The 12,046-nt window shown below is 35.2% G+C and overlaps 3 protein-coding genes across 4 annotated transcripts; 2 read left to right on the top strand and 1 right to left on the bottom strand.

Annotated features, from left to right (window-relative positions):
- LOC111014949 (acyl-CoA-binding domain protein) lies at positions 1 to 2,269 on the top strand. 2 transcript variants are annotated; one of them, XM_022289828.2, is made up of 5 exons: positions 1 to 236; positions 417 to 528; positions 1,187 to 1,255; positions 1,456 to 1,583; positions 1,687 to 2,269. In XM_022289828.2, the coding sequence occupies exons 1-4, from the start codon at positions 112 to 114 to the stop codon at positions 1,534 to 1,536; spliced, it is 387 nt and encodes a 128-aa protein (XP_022145520.1). In that variant the 5' UTR covers positions 1 to 111; the 3' UTR covers positions 1,537 to 1,583; positions 1,687 to 2,269. The 2 variants fall into 2 exon arrangements, with proteins under 2 accessions (XP_022145520.1, XP_087979829.1); XM_088123703.1 differs by lacking the exon at positions 1,456 to 1,583.
- Positions 2,270 to 4,186: 1,917 nt separating this feature from the next.
- On the top strand, positions 4,187 to 6,969 carry LOC111015142 (Phototropic-responsive NPH3 family protein). Its single transcript, XM_022290075.2, has 4 exons — positions 4,187 to 4,482; positions 4,603 to 4,672; positions 4,797 to 6,017; positions 6,307 to 6,969. Exons 1-4 carry the CDS (start codon positions 4,424 to 4,426, stop codon positions 6,820 to 6,822), a joined length of 1,866 nt encoding a protein of 621 aa, XP_022145767.1. The 5' UTR covers positions 4,187 to 4,423; the 3' UTR covers positions 6,823 to 6,969.
- Positions 6,970 to 7,286: 317 nt separating this feature from the next.
- On the bottom strand, positions 7,287 to 11,654 carry LOG3 (lysine decarboxylase family protein). Its single transcript, XM_022289953.2, has 7 exons — positions 11,210 to 11,654; positions 10,637 to 10,734; positions 10,473 to 10,503; positions 9,841 to 9,940; positions 8,484 to 8,554; positions 8,219 to 8,362; positions 7,287 to 7,633 (listed from the first exon to the last, which is right to left on the bottom strand). The coding sequence occupies exons 1-7, from the start codon at positions 11,330 to 11,332 to the stop codon at positions 7,541 to 7,543; spliced, it is 660 nt and encodes a 219-aa protein (XP_022145645.1). The 5' UTR covers positions 11,333 to 11,654; the 3' UTR covers positions 7,287 to 7,540.
- Between the last annotated feature and the right edge of the window lie 392 nt (positions 11,655 to 12,046).

Genomic DNA, 12,046 nt, shown 5'->3' with positions numbered 1-12,046 from the left:
ATCTCCGTTTCCAGAGGGACTTTCCCGCCGGCATCCACCTCGAGTTTGTCGCCGTCCATTTCATCGGCCATTGGCAGCGGCGATACGCTCAGAAAGACGGAGAGAGGGCTCATGGGGAGAGATCGGAAGAGAATCTTGATTGGTCTGGCGGTGGCGATGTTCTTCGGGTTCGCGGTGTACATGAGGCTTTGGACCATCGACTACTCCATGTCCTCTGACGAATCCGAACTGCTTAGGTCTGGATTTTCCTTTTCCATCAGTTTTTAGGTCCTTATTACGGAAATTTGTGTGAAGTTATCCTAAATTGTTTCAAGTCACCTGAATCTGCCTACTCGGAACTTGAAATGTAAAATGCAGTGAGATTATCGGTTGGATTGGCAATGGCAACTGATATTTCTCCTTATGAAATTGTGTAGGAGGCAATTCGACCTCGCGAACAGGGAGGCGATGGACGAATCTGCAGAATGGCGTCGTTTGTACGACAATCAACTTGATATAGCAAATAAATGTAATAGTGAGCTCAAGAAGGTCAGTATCTCTAGGGTTAAGTTATCACGAAAATAGACGAATTCAAAGGAGTTTTTTCCTCATTGCATTGACATTGAGATTATATTTGTGCAATTGCTTGGGCGTATGCTTGAATTTTGTCTATCCTTTTTGCTGCCCTGCTCCTACGATTTACGGCTTACCAATCAAAAGATTCAAAACATCTTTCATTGCCACACGGCAAATAACTTGCTAAACGCAGAGTATGAGGAACGCTTTTTTATTGAACGAGGAACTGTCTGTTATTTTCTTGGCAGTATGAACGATGAATTCTTACCAATATTGTTGGTCTCTTATTTGGCGTGATACGATGTTGTTCTTTTGGGTTTGAAGTAAATCAAACATGATATTAGAACATGAAGTCTTGTGTTCAAACCTTGTAAAGGTGATTTCCTTCCCAATTTATATTGATAGTTACTTGTTGGATCTCATACTAATATCTGAATCTATGAGAGGAGAGGAGTGTTAAAAATATATGCAAAGGACTAAATATTATCTCAATCAACTAGAATAAACATTTGAATTTAGAGATGTACTGATGATTTAACAAACTCCATAAGTGGCATGCGTTCTCTCAGAAGAGTAGTAAGTCGTATGTCTTTCAATTTGACCACTGATCAAGTACAATTCTACTTGGCAGCTTAATGAATCTTTTGAGAAGGTGGGGGATGCTACTAGAATCAATCAGAAGTTGAAGAAGATGCAAGAGGTAACTTCCCCATATAACTTATGGTTTCTGAGTATGTAACTAAGTAATAAGCTCTCACTTTAATCTTTCCTTCGATAAACCAAGTAACGACTTGAGAAGATCTGCATTTTATCCATTCTAAGAAATTGTTTCACTTTGAGTCCAAAACTGAAATTTCGGCCTGGTATGTGCATGGTTTTCTCCCATATCAAAATTTTCAGGAAAATATTGTTCTCCGTGAACAAGTGGATGTCTTAAAACGAAAGCTAGAGACTGAGAAGTTGCAGTGTGGCTCTCAATAGAGCTAGTCAACAAACACCCCAAAGAATACTAACATCAAATTCGAATAGTAAGATGTCTTGAACTAAATTTGCTGGTTGTGGATTGTGATGGGAAGTACTAGTCTAAAACAGTCATTGCGGGTTTTTATTTTTTATTTTTTGCTTTTGTAGGTTTCTCTTTGTTGTCTGCAAACAATGAAAGGTTTGGTCTGGACTGGACTTTGGAGGAGAGGAGTTTCTGCAATCTCCATGAGAAATCGTTGACTCTCTCTTGCTTTTCCAACTGAACAAACCTCAGGGAAAGACAGTGATTCTGGTGTGAGTTCAAGGCTTTGGCTGGTTCTCATATTTCAATTCTGAGGAATGGATTGGTAGTCAGATTCTCATCAAGTTTCAACTGGCATGGGAATCTTTGGTAGAGGAAGCAAAAATATTGAGCTGCATTATCACTCCCCACTTTTAGGCGCAAGCAAAGCAATGAGAAAAAGGTAATGAACCTGTAACCCTGTTTTAATGAATTAAGTGCTGTGTAGAAGTTTAGCCCGTACAGCAGTGTTTACTGTTTTTACCTTTTTAGAAAAATGGAACTTGGGTATTACTCTTTTGTTCTGAGTTTAGAATCCAAATGATCCAAGAATTCATTTGAAATCTATGCAAATAGGGTGTGGGAATGATTTTGAACTTGTATTGTTGATTAGAATATATTAACAGTTAAGAGTTGATATTATATTTCAACGAAGGACAATTCTGGAAACTCCCATATCTTCATTTATTTCCATGATTTTATTCACTAGATTATTTTGTAATCATGAGTTTTGTTGGGTAAATCTAGTTTCAAGCCATTATAACTAATGGTTATAATTATAGTTTATAAATATTTCTTTTGTGATTATAATTTATAACCAATGTGGGTTGGAGAATTATATCTCCTGCTTCAAGAGGGGTAGACACTACTCATATTGACCATTTTTATTAATTTTTAAAATAATATATTGCCAAATTAACCTTCCAAGTGAAGGTGAGAAGGTTCGATTTAAGATGGATAGCAAGTATGTTCGATGTGATTACCACAATAGATTATTAAATGTATGAAAATGATATTATTCGTTTTAATCTATATGTGTAACCATCGTAAAAGTGGCAATAGTGAAACATAATCGTTCCATTGATTATTCAATATAGTTACTACTTTTTAGAATCGAAACACACAATAGACAATAAAGAAATGAGGATGTATGTGTGGTTAACTAGTCTGAGTCAGATTATGTCACATTAACATTTTTTTTTCAAAATATTTATTGTTTTTTAAATGTTAATGAAAAGTCGCCAACTTCTTTTTTTTTTTTTTTTCGCAATTTAGCCTAAAATTATTCAGGATTTAAAGCCGACATGTCGTAAATCTCGATGAAAGCCAGCTCCACCATGGTCACCGCAGGCGGACTTTTCGAAACAGTAGACCTTTTTAGAAAGAAAAAAAAATTAGAAAAAACAAGTTCTTTTAAAAGTATTTATGAAAACCAGGTAATAGATTTTTCTTTTAATTTTAATTTTTTAATTTGCCTCACTGCATTCGTTTTGTTTTCTTTTTTCTTTGTTTCGAGATAGGTTTTTATTCTTTCAACTGCATCTATGTTTAAAAAAGAAAATAATATAATTAATTAATTTTATTTTATGATCTATCTTTCAAATAATTTGTAGACCTTATTGAATCATTCTCCTCAAAATAATTAAAATTGTACAAAACTAAAATGTTATTGTAAACATTATCGTTAAAAAAATAATGTTACTTGAAACTTATCAAATATTTCAAACAAATATTAAAATATTAATGTGATTTTTATAATAATAACAAGAAAAATAGCAATCAAGAACAATTAAAGTCTTCTCAACTGTTAAAGTTAAATGTTTTTCTTATAATATGATAATATTTATTTTAAAATTTTAGTTTTTTTAAAAAATATTTTTAAAAATTTTGAGATTTACTTTGTGGGGGTGTACAACTTATCTGAAAAATACATGGTAAACTATATATATATATATATATATATATTTTGTAAAGGTAAACTATATTTTTAAAAACTGGTTTTATACAGTCTTATATTGTATTTTAAAAAAATTGATTGCATTAGCTGCAAAACTATTTTTAAGAGATGTATTTAGGTAAAGTTTAAAAAAAGATAATAAAAATAAAAATAAAATAAAACATAGATGCATCCCATTTAAAAGAAAAAAAAATCCTTAAAAAAGTAAAAAGAAAGAAAACAAAAACAAAATAAATTGGATAAAAAAATCAGGCAAATAATAAAACAGTGGAATATGTCTCTTAAACCTACATTGTATAATGGTAGATCATTTTTTAATTTTGGATAAGTTTCATGTCTTCTCAACCATTTTTCTTTTAAAATTTTAATTTTTTTTTTAAATATTTTATATAACTGGTTTGGAGAGATCGATTGGTAGAGTCTAGTGAATGATAGTTCATAAAATAAAATTTGGTATGTTTTATTTAAAGAAAAATTTAATATATTAAGTTTCATACGAAATACATTTAAGCAACGTTTAACAATAATAATAAACAAATAAAACATTCAAGTTAAAAGAATACAAAAAAACACAAAGAAAAAAAACAAATATTCTCAAAAAAAAAAAATCTATATATATTTTATTTATTTACAAAAATGGAGACGAGTCTGAAAAAGCGGAAATATGTAAGAAATCGGCATTGGAAGCGCTCTGCTCTCCATTTTCACTCTTTTAGTTCTTGCTTAAGAATCGCGACCTCCATTTTCACTTTACGCTTATCAAGGAATTGTCATGGCTATTCTCAATCTCTCCCATTTTCTTACAATCCCTCCTCTCCTTCTCTTTCTCTCCCATTTTCCCCATTTTTCTTCATCTTCTCACCATCATGGCAACTATGAAACTGGGCATCAAATCCGAAGCATTCCATCGCGAAGGCCAGACCTGGTACCCCCTTTTTTCTCATCTTCATTCAAATTTAGCATCTGGGTTACCCTTTTTCTATTGATTAGATTTGATTTGATTTGATTTGATTCGATTCGATTCGATTCTCTCTTTTTCCCTCAGGATTTGCTCCAGTGGGCTGCCCAGCGATGTGGCGGTGGAAATTGGAGATATGTCTTTCCATCTTCATAAGGTCCGTTTGTTTTGGTTTTGTTTCAGTTTTATGTCTCTCTTTCTATCTTTGGTTTGATCGGATTGCAAGTTTCATGGTGAAGGATTTATAGTTTCTTAATCTCCATTTATGGCATTTACTGCAGTTTCCTTTGCTTTCTAAAAGTGGGTTTCTAGAGAAGCTTATAGAGCAGCTTCCCAGTGAGGATGGATCCGGTTGTGTCCTGCAACTTCATGATATTCCTGGTGGAGCTAAAGCTTTTGAACTCATTGCTAAATTCTGCTATGGTGTGAAAATAGAGCTCACTTCTTTAAACATAGTCAGCCTTAGATGTGCAGCAGAGTACCTGCAAATGACTGAAGCCTATGGAGAAGGGAACTTAGTTACTCAAACAGAGATTTTCCTTAACGAAGTCTTTGGCAACTGGACGGATACCATAAAAGCTCTTGAGACTTGTGAAGAAGTAGGATCATATGCAGAGGAGGTTCATATCGTGTCGAGATGTATCGATTCCTTGGCTGTCAAAGCTTGTGCAGATCCACAGTTGTTCAACTGGCCGGTGAGGGGACAGGAGAACATCCAAAGCCCCAAAGGAACCGTTCTATGGAATGGGATATCTTCGACGACGAAGCCACAGCCTACCGGTGATGATTGGTGGTATGAAGATGTGTCATTTCTTAGATTTCCCCTATACAAGCTTTTGATTTTGTCTGTTGAAGCTAAAGGATTGAAGGCGGAGAGTATAGCTGCATCATTAATACATTATACTAAGAAGAACATCCCCTTGATAAACAATCAATTAAGCTTCAATGATTTGAACCATGTTGGCTCAGGAACGGCCGTTTCGACAAACTCCGAGGCAGATCAAAGGGTCCTACTCGAGGAGATTGTGGGCTTGCTCCCGAATGTGAAGGGTGTCACCACCACCAATTTCCTGCTTAGGCTTCTCAGAACTGCTATGATATTGCATGCTAGTCCATCATGTAGGGAAGTTTTAGAGAAAAAAATAGGCAGTCAATTGGACCAAGCTCTGCTTGGAGATCTCCTCATACCCAACATGGGATATACAGTGGAGACTCTTTATGACATAGACTGCATCCAGAGAATTCTTGACCATTTCATGTCCTCATACCATTCTGCAACTGCATCTTCTCCTTGCATAGTTGAAGAGGGACAGTTGGTCAGTGGAACGGATATGCTGACTCCGATGACAATGGTGGCAAGTCTGGTGGATGGATATCTTGCAGAGGTCGCTCCCGATGTTAACCTGAAGCTGCCGAAATTTCAGGCACTTGCTGCTGTGATCCCTGATTATGCCAGGCCATTGGATGATGGAATTTACCATGCCATCGATGTGTACCTAAAAGTAAGATTTTCTTTCTCCAATTGTATCAGGCATGTGATCTATTGCTTTTTCATCTAGTTGATCATCATGATTCTGATATGGAAATCCTGAGGTTTCAAGATTCATTTCCTTAACCTGTAATCTGGTTTAGCTGGTAGATACAGAACATAGAAAAAAAGTACTGATCAATGGTGATATTAGCAAATGAGAAATATGAGTGTAGAGCTTACTAAATTAGTTACTCATCCAATCACAGGTCATAGATTTATATACTGTGGTGTTTGGTTCTGAAACCTTGCAACTTGTGCAGGCCCATCCTTGGCTTTCAGATATAGAGAGGGAGCAACTGTGCAGATTGATGAATTGCCAGAAGCTCTCTTTAGAAGCCAGCACGCACGCAGCTCAGAACGAGAGGCTACCGCTTCGAGTAATCGTCCAAGTCCTTTTCTTCGAGCAGCTTCGCCTCCGCACATCAATCTCAGGTTGGTTCTTTGTTTCTGACAACCTCGAGAACTCGCAACATCCGAATGGAAATCTTGGACTCCCCAAGAACGATTGTTCTCGGCCAATGGACTCTGCCGAGCAAGACAAAGAAGGGGGCGACCATGATGTAAAAGATAGAGTTTTGGAGCTTGAACGGGAGTGTCTAGGCATGAAAATGGAGCTCGAAAAACTGGTTAAGACGAAGAAAAGTTGGAGCCTTCTTCCCAAAAAACTGGGTTTCAGAAGAAAATCACAGCCTTGCATCCCAAAGCCAGGTGATATAAAGGAACAGACTTCATCTGTGAGTGATCAAAATAATGAAAATGGTGATGTGGGTCAGTGAGTAGTTGAGAGTTAGTTCATAGAGGGAATATAATTGACCTGTCTGTAGTTTTGTAGAATGTGAGTGAATTTATTTATCCTAGACTATAAATTCATTGATTCACACAAATTTATATATATAAAGAAATACAAACTAAAGTTTCAATCATTTATTCCCTACCTAATCTAAACATACCATCAAAATAAAAAATTAAATATCTCTCAAGATTATCACTACAAACGTGCAAAGATCCCTTAATCGAAGGTCGAAAATTTCGAATTTTCCTGTTAAACTAAAAGTTACTTTTAAACAATGTGGGCCAGGGAGGTTTGGGATTGAACATTGTGATGGAGAATAATTTTGTAAAAATTAATATCATAGTTCACATTAAAATCACTGTTTAAAAATTCATAATTTTTAAAATCTCAGCCAAGTAATTACGTGTTTATATATTGAAATTATCTGTAAAGAGAAAATAAAAGAAATGAAAGCAGCCCAAAGGAACAAAATATATATATAAGTTGCCACACTGAAGATGGTAATTTCATCAGAGAATCCTATACTTACAGCTTTGAAAGATATAAAGTTTCAACAATTAAATGTAGAAACTTCATATATTGACATTGAAATGGAGTAAATTTACAAAAAAAAGAACAATTCCTCCACAAAACAGGAAATAGTAGATATACTTCATATTAGCCTCCTCCATTTGCAAAAATTCTTCACCATCTTCAAAAAATCATCTGGAAATATCACAATTTTGAGGGTAGCCAAGCTGCTCTATCTCCCAACTCAGCTTTGAAGCAACTCTTTCATGGCAGGGGACATACTCCTACACACAACAGCCAACAAAAAGGTGAACAAAGAAAGGAAGGATTGGATTAGGTTCTCTTACGACTAACTCTTTTCGTATACCATCAAGAACAAGATATTTGGTATCATATTTTCGGGCTAAATGTGTTTTAGTCCCTTGTGTCTGTGACTTCATGTTTTTTCCAGTGAGTTCTTACTGTTTGAAAATCTTAAGGTAGTTTTTTTTTTTTTTTTTTTTTTTAACATTTTTCAATTATACCATTTTTGTCTTGAACGTTAAAATTGAGTGATGATAAAGTTTACGTGACATGATACTTAATGTGTTAGACAAATATTTACACAAGTAAATTCCTGCCAATTCAGTGGTTATAAAATCATGTATGCTTTATTATCAGCTAATTTTAATATTCACCAATGAGAATGATATAATTGAAAAATGTTAAATATAAGGGACTAAATTGAAAGTTCTAAACAAGAAGAATGAAATTGAAAAACATACGAACATCCGAGACTAAAACATATATTTATTTCATATGTTTATCACGAAAATTTTAAAAAAATTGATTATTATGAACTTAATTATAAGATCGACATATTATGATACCTCCAACTTCTTCACTAGCTCCTTTGCCGATGGTGCAGATACGATAATTTGACGAGCACTTGGACTGACGAATCCCTCCTCCACAGCTTTATCAATAAATGAGAGTAATGAATTGTAGTATCCATCAACATTCAATAGCCCCACCTGCAGTTTAGCGTTCATTTGTTCAAATTCAGTCATTATCAGAGCTAATCAATCACACACAGGCAATAGTAAGGCTAAAAAGATGGAATGTCGCAACAAAACAGAAGAAGAAAACACAGACTGGCTTGTCATGGATTCCAAGCTGGGCCCAGGTTATAACTTCAAGCAGTTCTTCCAGAGTCCCATAGCCACCTAAATGCATTCAAGATTGAAAGAAACATTCAACAGATCATCAACTTCTTTCTATGTTCTAATTAACTGCCAATATTGCAGGTGCAAAATGATGTATAATTGTTAGGACAACTACTCTTAACATGATGTTTTTTTAGCCCTTTTCAATAAAACTATGAATTTAGTTCTTTAAATTCTATGTTTGTGTCCATTTCATCCTTAACTTTACAAAAATTTAATTGGATCTATGAACTTTGAAGTATGATTCTATATAATCCTTCGTCGATTAAATGATGACATGAGATGACAATACTCGTTGAACAAAAGTTGGCTGATTTGTGTGATTTTTCACATGAAGTAGGAGGGGTTTGTTTATTATTATTATTATTATTAATTTTTTTTTTTGGGATAAGAAACATTAGAAGGGGACTTGTTTGAAAATGCAGCTGTGAACGCTATAATAGTAAGGAGTCAAATGTTTTGAAATCTTCAAGAATCAATTGGGGGATAAAAGTTATCAAAGAGGGGACATTATTATTCCCCATAGTTAGCAAAAGCCGTTTGAGCAAAGTGAGTCAAAGTTGTCCTTTCCTCTATACATGACAGGGGCAGAGCTGTTGAAGCTATTGATTTTGGATAAAACATAGCTGCCCTAGAGATGATATTCTTCAAGAAACTCTCTTTTTCAGTGTGATATTGATGGGTCAATGATGCATTTTCATTAATCATATGTGTAAGAAGAAGATGGCTGCCCACAGCTGCTATAAATGCACAGCGCCATTAATGCAGAAGATGACAAAGTTTGGTTTAAAAAAGTTATCTGGAAGGCCGAGATATTTGGAGGCTAGACAGACAGGCACCGAAAGCAAAAACCATAGTGTGTTAATACAAGAAAAAAAGAGAATAAAATGACGATTGAATGAATTATTCTATTTTTATTTTTATTTTTTGTTTTAGTTTTTTTTTTACAGTAGGGAACAAAAGGAAGAAAAAGAGGAGGATGGCTTTTTGAAGCTTTGACCGACTGTCAGATAAGAGATAGCCCAATTGATTTTTTCTTTTTGTTTTTGAGATGCCATGATAGTAACTTAACAGTCAAGTAAGAAGAAAAAAAGAGGGAGGGGGAAAAGGGGGAAGTTTTGGAAGAGATATTATTGATGGGGGCTTTGGTCAATGTTGAATGCCAAAATGAGTAAAAGCAAAAGGAGGTGATGGGCACTTTGTTTGATGATTGAGATTATGGTTAAGAATTTGAAGTGCAAGTGGGAAATGTGATGTGCAAGTGCAGACTTTATATTCTCACTCACCTGGCAAGGCAATGAAAGCATCTGAATGCTTTGCCATCTCTGCCTTCCTTTGGTGCATATCTGCCACTGCCTTCACTTCCCCTACTGTTTCACCAGTTAGCTGTAAAAGGAAACCCATGGAATAAAAAGGTCAGAGAGAGAGAGAGCGAGAGAGTTTTGAAGCCTCCTCTAGAGAGAATAAATGATGGGTTTGCAGGAAAAGAAGGGCTTATTAAATCCAAAAACTTTTGATCTAGTTATAGTCTCCTAGTTTTTGTAGTTGTTTGTCATGATATGAATAAAAAATTAAGGGTTTGAAGTGAAGAACACAAGTTAAAATTTTAATGACAAGTTTCTAACTACAGTGGGGCAGGTGTTATCATGGGAACACAGAAGAATGTACCCAAGAAAAATAACTAATAAATGAGAGAGAGAGAGATGGAGAGAGAGGACAGAGGGAAAATGATGACAAAAAAGCTAATAAAAAAATAAGGATTAAAAAAACTATAAAGCAGAGCTAAGTCGGAAAAGTATCATAAAGAAGAAAAACAAAATGCAAAATCAGATAAAAGAAAAAACAGAACGGTCCTTTCTTTTAAAATAAGAAGAGAAAAGGTTGGAGACTTTATGACACTGTTAGGTTACAGACATACCTCTCGAGGCATGAGTGTCTTTGGTATGACCCTGCATAAGAACAGTAACATGACAAAGTCAGTTGAAAACAATTGTAATGGGGAAGAAACCAAAAAAAAAAAAAAAGAAAAACAGAAACAACCTTAAAGGTACCAAACAAAGAAAACTAAAAAATGGGGCATACCCAATGACATGCCGACCACCATCATGAACAGCTTGTGACACCAAACCCATCAGCCCTATGCTGCCCCCGCCGTATACCAGATCAATGTTCCTTGAAACCTTGAAAGAACAACACCCCAAAATCATCTCAGTGACACAAAGTTCTGCACGAAATGGGACAGTTCTAAAGGGAAACAATGAGAAACTCTCAACAGATTGTTTCTGAATGCTCGTTTGGTTTCAGAAACTGGAACCTACTGTGAGATCATTTTCTGTTTCTAGTGGGAAATGAAAGAGGGAAAAGTTCAAAGTTGGAGAAGTTTTCAGCTAAAAAAAGTAAGTGATCGAGCAATATAACAAACACGTTGTGAGCACAATCATAAGGCTTCACAACCGAGCATCATGGAATATAGAAAACGAAGAACAAACAAAATAATGGAGTTCATAAAGCACGTAGGAAGAAATGTTCAACAAAGCAGATAATACAACACACCCCCAACAATCATTTTCAGCCAAAGAAACAGAGAAATGGGCAATCCAGATAAATGGGAAATCGCTGATCAAGAAAAAGAAAAAGAAGAAGAAAAAAGAATACCAATTCCTTGCCAAGTTCAATGGCGGAATCTTGGTAGCTTCTCTTCTTGCCTTGGCTACTTCCACAGAACACACAAATCCGCCTGAACTTGGATTGCTTCATTTCATGGTTCACAATCTCCATTGGGTTCCTTTTTCCCGTTTTGCTCCCCTTTTTTTGGTGGGTGTTCTCTGTTTGGGTCCGTTGGATTACTTCAAAAGTTTTGCAGTGGAATAAAAAAGAAAACTGTGGTGAAACAGAGCATCTATTTGTTCTTGTTCCTAATACTGGGTGTTGGTGTGTGTGCGCTCCCCCATCACATACAAATGTCACTGAACCAAAACAAAAAGCGTAAAAAGAAAAAGAAAAAGGGAAAAAGAGAGAGAAGAAATCTGAGAGGCCGTTTCTCTCTCTAACGATTTTGTTTTCTCTGTGTGTATGTGGTGGTGCTGGTGCAGGCCTCTGTGGGGTTCTTATGACTTTATAGTATAATCTTCGCTGCCTCGTCGCAGGTGCGTAATTTGGCACGCTTTTGCGTCAACTTCACACAAACTCACACTCTTCGCACGCTTCATATTTTAATGTTTCAAAACTAAAAGAAAATACTCACCTCCTTGTTGGTTCGTGCTATCTTGTTAGGGACAGTTGTTAATATCACAAAGAAAAAAAAAGTAGAGATCCAATTTTAAATGGATAGTTTTACCCAAATTTATAATATATACGACTGTTTATATATATATTTGTGATATACATCTGATATACTACTGATATGAATATCTGATATGAGTGAAAATTTGTGTTATATTTAAAAATCTTAAAAACATGCAATATATTTTGAAATACGTAAAATATTTTTGC

This window comes from Momordica charantia (genome assembly GCF_013281855.1).
Source record: "Momordica charantia cultivar OHB3-1 chromosome 5 unlocalized genomic scaffold, Mcharantia_2.0 BLBB01000005.1, whole genome shotgun sequence".
NCBI classification, from domain to species: domain Eukaryota; kingdom Viridiplantae; phylum Streptophyta; class Magnoliopsida; order Cucurbitales; family Cucurbitaceae; genus Momordica; species Momordica charantia.
The sequence above is the reverse complement of the archived record's forward strand: the minus strand, read 5'-3'. Positions and strand labels throughout refer to the sequence as shown.

Bases quoted from the DNA above. Each gene is read 5' to 3' on its own strand.
- LOC111014949 (XM_088123703.1), top strand. From the start codon at position 112: ATGGGGAGAGATCGGAAGAGAATCTTGATTGGTCTGGCGGTGGCGATG. The intron at 237-416 runs GTCTGGATTTTC...GAAATTGTGTAG, and splicing joins GACGAATCCGAACTGCTTAG to GAGGCAATTCGACCTCGCGA. The intron at 529-1,186 runs GTCAGTATCTCT...TCTACTTGGCAG, and splicing joins GTAATAGTGAGCTCAAGAAG to CTTAATGAATCTTTTGAGAA.
- LOC111015142 (XM_022290075.2), top strand. From the start codon at position 4,424: ATGGCAACTATGAAACTGGGCATCAAATCCGAAGCATTCCATCGCGAA. The intron at 4,483-4,602 runs GTACCCCCTTTT...TTTTTCCCTCAG, and splicing joins CATCGCGAAGGCCAGACCTG to GATTTGCTCCAGTGGGCTGC. The intron at 4,673-4,796 runs GTCCGTTTGTTT...CATTTACTGCAG, and splicing joins TGTCTTTCCATCTTCATAAG to TTTCCTTTGCTTTCTAAAAG.
- LOG3 (XM_022289953.2), bottom strand. From the start codon at position 11,332: ATGGAGATTGTGAACCATGAAATGAAGCAATCCAAGTTCAGGCGGATT. The intron at 8,363-8,483 runs GTCTGTGTTTTC...GCTAAACTGCAG, and splicing joins TTGGAATCCATGACAAGCCA to GTGGGGCTATTGAATGTTGA. The intron at 7,634-8,218 runs GTATCATAATAT...TGTTGTGTGTAG, and splicing joins AGCTAGTGAAGAAGTTGGAG to GAGTATGTCCCCTGCCATGA.